Below are 7,892 nucleotides of genomic sequence, written 5' to 3' on the forward strand. Positions count from 1 at the left end.
ATAATGTGAACAGTCTGGACGGGAACAACGTGATGTGTGTGTGTTTTTAAAGCACATTGGGAAATAATGACAGAGTGAACGGACCCAAGACATTTCTGGGTTAACATGTGAAGCTTCTCTGCAGTGTCTGGAAACATTCACCGGATTTCTCCTTTCTTGTGAGCTTTATTTCAACACAGTGAATGGACCCAAGACATTTGTGTGTGATCATGTAAAGATTCTCTGCAGTGTGTGTGGAAGCTTTACCGGATTTCTCTTTGTTGTGGGCTTTTATTCCCCAACTAAACAAAGACATATTTTCGGGTTAAATCCACAGATTCCCCTGCAGTGCGTGTTGTTTTTGTGTGTGTGTGGACGCCTGGTTGTCTCTCCGCGCGCCCTCATGGTGCGGCGCGAGGACACGGAGCATCCTGATCCTGATGCTGAGGATGGAGATGCTCGCTTAGATCCTGGAGATGCTTCATTTTGACGATAATAATAATAATAATAATACGTGTATAGCGCTTTTAAGTCGCTTTTACAAAACACAACAAAGATGAGTGAATTGGAAACATTACAAAGAGAGATACAGAACCGAGAGCATTATGTACGATGGACGATGACCTCCAGCCCGAGAGAGAAGCACGCGCCCCCGGTTCCATGCGCACGAGAGGACGTCGCCCCCCGGAGATAACCACGAGGGAGGGATATTAAAGGTCCCCTATTATACTGTTTTTCATCAATATATCACAGGTCTCAGATATATACAGAGCCTGTCTCTGATTGGCTGAAACACCAAACAGATCATTGCAGCATCCCATAATCCCCTCTGTTTCAGCCCTGTTTCCAAAGTGCTGATTCTCTGTCTGTTACTTTAGATGAAAATAAGGAGTCCCTCCCCACGCCCCTCTGAGAGACATTTGGTTAAAAATAACTCAATGGTGGTCTAGGAGGAGATTCAGGTGATAAGGTGGGGGAGTTACCTTGGTTGCTGATTGGCTAATGGTTACACAAGACAAAACAACTTTATGACATCATAAAGTGGCCAAAATCTGATCAGCTCATTTTCAGACAGGTTTTTATAGAAATGGATCAGGACAAAAAGTGAGAGAATCTTTGTTCCTGAAACTTTCAGAGTCTCTTTCCACAGAGGGGACACATGTTGATGTAGAAGAGACATGAAGAAGTGGATTTTGCATAGTAGGTGATTATAGGATTTAGAGATGGAGCTGTCGGAGGTGCGGTGCTCCAGCGCCAGCGAGGATCTGTACACCATCAACCCCAGCAGACCCAAGCGGCTGCTGTGGCAGAACGCCGTGCGGCACATCACGGAGCAGAGGTTCATTCACGAGCAGGGCGGGGGGGTGGAGGTGAAGCACGAGCCCTACGACCCGCAGGAGAAGACCCGCACCTCGGTGGGGGGGGCGCACAACAACGGGGGCACCAAGGTGTTCCCGGCACGCGCCAGCAGCGACCTGGGCTTCCTGCAGGTGAGCTGACACTCTTAGTATTTATAGACTCACCCTTCTAACAATTGAGGTGTAACCTGATAATAGAGCTGCAACTCTGTGTATTTATAGGCTTCTCCTCTTCAAAGATTCAAAGGTTTTATTGTCATACGCACATAGAATAGAATTGGGAGAGATGAAACCCTCTTTAATGGTCTCACATGCACAGCACACAGGGAAATGTGGCCTCTGCTTTTAACCCATCCTAGTACAAGGAGTCTAGTACTAGGAGCAGTGGGCAGCTATTGTACAGCGCCCGGGGAGCAATGGGAGTGAGGGGGGAAGAGGGGTGTCCGGTGCCTTGCTCAAGGGCACCATAGCAGGGCAGGAGGTGAACTGGGACCTCTCCAAGTAGCAGTCCACACTCCACATTTTAGGTCTGGTCGGGGACTTGAACCGGCAACCCTACAATAAATGACTAGTCAATCGTCACATTTGACAATAATAACCATCCTTTTAAGGAGCTTTTGGGGGATAAAGCTATCAGCTCTTTATTGATCAGCGTTAAATAGCTGTTTCCCTACAAAAGAAGACATACTATTTAACAATAATGTCTTGCAAACTTCATTGTTCAATGCCGAGCTCAGTCTACCAAAAATACATTACATTAAAGTCGTTTTTGGCTTCTTGTTTCCATTTTTGTGAAAACAAGTTGAATACCATTGGTTTAGAATAGATCCGGTCAATGTGATCCACAGAGTCCCAGATATAACACAATGAGCATCAGGGGTTTTAAAGAGCGTTTTTAAATGCCATTGCAATGCTCTTAATGTTTTTGTAAAGCACTTTGAATCTTCTTGTGTTGAACCGTGCTCTCTAACTGACCTCCTTTCAGATCGACTGCGCTCCCAGTAACTCCGACTTCTTCCTGAACTGGGGCTACACGTATCGGGGCGTCATCTTCCCCACGCTGCGCAACGCCTTCAAATCCCGAGACCTCGAACGTCTCTACCAGCGCTACTTCCTCGGGCAAAGGCGTAAATCTGTGGTCGTGATGAACATCCTGGACATAGTGACGAAGATCACTCTGCTGGTCCTCCACCTCACCCTCGCCTCCTCGCCCATGGACCCCATTAAAGGCACCCTTCTGGGGCTTTTCACGGGTATTGAGGTGGTGATTTGCGCGCTTGTGGTGGTGCGTAAAGACTCCACGTCGCACGCGTACCTGCAGTGGAGCGGCGCCCTCAGCTGGATGGTGATGGTACTGCAGATGTTGGCGGCGGGGCTGGGTTTCGGGCTCCTGGGGGACGGCGTGGGGTACGTCCTCTTCACGCTGTTCGCCACCTACAGCATGCTGCCGCTGCCCCTCACCTGGGCCATCACCGCCGGGCTCACAACCTCCGCCCTGCACATCCTGGTGCAGACGCTCACCTCCCACAATGCACCGCTCTCCTCCAACCAGGTAAGGGTGCCCCTTTGTTCAATCTTCAAATCCTCCTAGTCTACTTTGTTGAACTCCTTCTCTGTTCACCTTCATCTATGACTTCCTTATCTCCTCCTTCGTCTCCTCTTCGTCTCCTATTCCTTCTCCTTCTTCCTCCATCTTTTTACCACCTCCTCAAATCCTCTCTCACTAATCCTTCCTTATCTCCTTCTTCTTCCGCTCTCCTCGCCTCGTCATTTCATCCTCTCTCTTCTTCCTCCCTAACCCCTCGTATACCTATAATCTTCATTCTTCAGTTTACAGCCTCCGACTCAACCAGCTCCTTCCTCTCTTTCCCTCTGTTTGCTTCCGAGTCCTTCGTTTCAGAGGAGTCCACATTAGTTCACACAGATGTCTTCAGAGTGTTTGCCGAAGCTTTCTACTGTTTCCATATCGGTTTCTTCTTCATATGAAACGTCTCTTAGTGTTTCTGTGTTTCTGTGTTTCTGTGTTTCTGTGTTTCTGTGTGTCTGTGTGTGAACAGCTGTGAGTTAGTCGGTTTGTGGACTTTCACTATGTGTGATTGTGATTTCCTGATTTGTAAGGCGTTGAAAATGACTTTAGGCGTCAGTTGTATTCATGAAATAAGGCTGTTTGTTTCTGTGTGAGCTCAGCCTGGTTTCAGCACCAGGAGCTGTCCAACACACACACGCTCACACACACAGACACACACACACACACGCTCACACACACAGACACACACACACACACACGCTCACACACACAGACACACACGCACACACACACGCTCACACACACAGACACACACAGACACACACACGCTCACACACACAGACACACACACACACACACACACACACACACACACACACAGACACACACACACACACACGCTCACACACACAGACACACACACACACACACGCTCACACACACAGACACACACACACACACACACACATACACACACACACACACACACACACACACACACACACACACACACACTCACACTCACACACACAGAGACTCACACAGAGACTCACACACACACACACACAGACACACACAGACACACACACACACAGACACACACACACACACACACACACACACACACACACACACACACACTCACACTCACACTCACACTCACACTCACACTCACACACACAGAGACTCACACACACACACACACACACACACACACACACACACACACACACACACACACACACACACAGACACACACACATACACACACACACACACACCACACACACACACACACACACACACACACACACACACACACACACACACACACCCTGCAGCAGCTCTGAATAGGCTCGACCCCCCCTACTGGTGACTATTATAATCAGGAATAATCCTCTTTTTTTTGTGTTAAAATGTATTTAGGTAAAAATGAGACAAAGCGACTATGAAGTTAAAATGCAGAATTGCAGCGAGGATCATCAGACGGAGAGTTCATTAAGGAGCAGGGATAATTCATCTTTAAACAATAACTCCCTGAACTTACTCTCCAATATAATAATAATAATGAAAACAATCCGCTTTGGTTTCCTTTGTTTCGTTTCCTGGATTCTTTGTTTACAAGGTGTTTGATAGGTCGGATAATACAGGTTGTGTAATACATTTAAAACCTACATTACGTTGCTATACACCATGCGGTTGCTTGATTTACGGAGGCAGAACAAATGCTTTCAGAACGTTAGATCAATAGGGCTCATTTTATACTTTTCATTATCGGTTAATCTGCTGATTATGTTGTAGATTCATCTATTAATAGTTTGGTCTTTAAATGACCTTCTCAATGCCTTACAAGTCCAAGGTCATGTCCTTGCTTGGAAGTCCAAAACCCAGACATATGAACATGATACCAAACAAGGGAAAGCATACAAAGAATCTCCATTTTCAAAGACTGAAAGCAGCATGAAAAATCACATGGTACTTATCATTACATCACATGTCACTTGTTAGACGCTTTTATCCAAAGCGACTAACATTCTCAATACTGTGGACAATCCCCACAGGAGCACTTTGGGGTGAAGTGTCTCAGGGACACAACGACATGCTGACTGCAGTGGGGTTTGAACCTGTGACCATCTGATCCCAACACCCACGCCCTAGTCCACTGCGCCACACGCCTCACTACAATCTATTATCAAGATACTTTGCACAGAGGATTCTTTTAAATAAGCTCTGATCATTTCCCCTCAACACTAAAGGTGTTTATATAATATATAGATGTCTATATAATTACAGTATGAAGACACAAATAATCTAGCGAAGTCTTTAAATGTCTTGTGTTGGAAGTCCGAACTGCTCCAAAATATGATTATGATACAAAACAGGGAAAAGCATTTTCTGACATCCTGCATGGAAATGAACTCTTAAACAATCACTCGTTATCAAATAAGTTTGCATGGGGATTATTTTATTAATCAGAATACGCTCTGATCATTGTCCTGCAACATTCCTGTGTGTGTGTGTGTGTGTGTGTGTGTGTGTGTGTGTGTGGTGTGTGTGTGTGTGTGTGTGTGTGGGTGTGTGTGTGTGTGTGTGTGTGTGTGTGTGTGTGTGTGTGTGTGTGTGTGTGTGTGTGTGTGTGTGTGTGTGTTCACGGCCCCGGGGAAACACCGCTGTCCACTCTGAGTTTGACTCACGCCTTATTCCCAGCTGCAGCTCACACACGGTTCAGTTCAATTTGTTCACAGTTAAAAAAACACACGTAGAACCACGAGTCATGATATCATATGTACATCTTATTTATAGGAAAACCTGCTTTTCATCAAATCTGATCCTTTTACAACATATATGCTATTTGTAGGTTTTTACGAACATTGTAATCCGGCTAGTAACCCCCAATTTTAGAAATGTATTCGGACTCTTTTATGTAACTGTAAGGGAACAAAGTCACCTGATTTCCAGTTACATGTTTCTCCTCAAGCCGGACGATAAGCTATCTGAAGCTTCAACATAGGGACACTAAACAGAAATGTATTATACAGAATCATTTACAAGCTGAAAACACCTCACGCTAACCAAATACTCTGCTATTGATAACTGAATGGTCCCAAAACATGTATAAATCTTTCTAACACATTGTTTAAAACCGTTAAAGAGCACATATTGTGTGTATAGTGTCTCTCCTGGGACATCTCTCCGTGCTTTAATGTTCAACAAGATCTTTACTTTTCTCATACAGCACCTCTTTTCACCCTCTGTCTGAAACCAGAGCCCAGTCTGCTCTGATTGGTTAGCTGGCCGGCTCTGTTGTGATTAGTCAACCAGCTTAGAGATGTCCCGCCCCTTTAGCCTATCACGTACAATGTGTCGGAGCGCTAGCCAATAGGAGCGTGAGTGTTACATAGTGATGTTCAGGTAATAAACAAAGGAGTCCAAACGCACTACAACCCAAAGAGAAAACCCAAAAAGCAGAATATATATAAACACAGATATATGACAAAGAGAAAGGAGTATTTTTCGTGGAACCGCCGTCACGCTGACTCCCATCATGCATCACTCCCATCATGCATCACTCCCATCATGCATCACTCCTCCTCTCAGCTGACCCTCGTCTCATAGAGGACATTAGATGTGTTGCAGATGACTGTACGCTGTTGTTGTTGTTGTTGTGCAGCTGAAGGGGGGGGGGGGTTTCCCAGCTTCCCCCTCTGTGGGTCAGCTGTTTCTCCGCTCACAGCCAATGACCCTAGAGGTCAAAGGTCAATGTTGCTGTTAGCTGGAAATCACGAGTCTGTCACTTCAATTCAAAGGGAATAACTCCAGTGTGTCAGAGTTTAATAACGTCTTCTAGGTTCAGCTTGTTTTCAGTCCAGAGACGCTCTTCCATTTGCTGATTCAGAGCATCATTGTGTTTCCATCTGTTTGTTGTTTTATTATTATTATTAAATACGATTATTCATTGACTTTGAAAAAATCCATTTATTGAACTTTAAAACAAATACAAATAATAATTTGAACAGTATCTTTTTAACTGTTGATTACCCTGAACGTATAATTCAACTGAAAAACCAATACAAAAATAAATGATACATTTAAATAAATAATATAAAAATAATAAATACCAATAAACAAGATCAACACATATTTTGGAGCGCACTTCCACAAGCTACTAAACATATATAAATATGATAAATACAAATAAATGAGACCAAAATGAATTAGATCCAATATGTTGCACTGTCACAACCAAGCAAAGCAAAATAATCGTTTTTTTCGATTATGTTGTTTTCGTAATTGTGGCAGGCCAAAATCGTAATTGCGATTAAAATACGATTAATTGCACAGCCCTACGTAACATGGTAAAGTGTTTATTAGTGTGTTATCCTAAACGTACTTCTGTCCTTAGATTTGCTGTTTTAAGTGCATAAGTTTGTCCTGATGAGACGTAGTGGTAAAATGCACCATGTGGCTGTGTGTGGCGCAGTGGGTTGTGTGTAGGTGTTGGGTTCAGGGGAGCACAGGTTCAAACCCCACTGCAGTCAGCATGTCGTTGTGTCCCTGAGACACTTCACCCCAAATTGTTCCTGTGGGGATTGTCCACAGTATTGAGTATGTAAGTCGCTTTGGATAAAAGCGTCTGACATGTCATGTAATGTAATGAGTGTGGTCACAAGTGGACAAAAAGTTGACGTAGAAAGGGTTGTTGAAACCTTCCTGGGGAAACATTTAGTCAATAAGTTAGTTGTCTGTGTCTGCATTTGTAATTTGCAGGTCACAACATGTCTAATTATTTAGCTGAATTTGGCAAATGAACCTCAACCAGTTTCTACCTGGTGACTAAAGTTCATGCTGAGTTCGTCTCCATTAGTACAAAGACATCTGGACACACTTTATATTTTATTTAACACACTTAATGTAAATAATATCCTGCTTAATATTGTGTCTAAAGCCCTTCAATAGTGTTTTATCGTCAGAGTTTTTAGATTTCTTATCTTCACGGTCTATTGTATATTTTTAATGCTGTGTTAACC

The 7,892-nt window shown here is 44.1% G+C and overlaps 1 protein-coding gene across 1 annotated transcript in view; it reads left to right on the forward strand.

Moving 5' to 3' along the window:
• Positions 1-1,114: 1,114 nt before the first annotated feature.
• Positions 1,115-7,892, forward strand: part of adcy8 (adenylate cyclase 8 (brain)) — a 114,337-nt gene continuing 107,559 nt past the window's right edge. Inside the window, 2 exon segments of the mRNA XM_034135971.1 lie at positions 1,115-1,469; positions 2,323-2,889. Of these exon segments, the coding sequence (XP_033991862.1) occupies positions 1,203-1,469; positions 2,323-2,889 (834 nt within the window). The 5' untranslated portion in view covers positions 1,115-1,202.

Source organism: Trematomus bernacchii, unplaced genomic scaffold (assembly GCF_902827165.1).
Source record: "Trematomus bernacchii unplaced genomic scaffold, fTreBer1.1, whole genome shotgun sequence".
Lineage (NCBI taxonomy): Eukaryota > Metazoa > Chordata > Actinopteri > Perciformes > Nototheniidae > Trematomus > Trematomus bernacchii.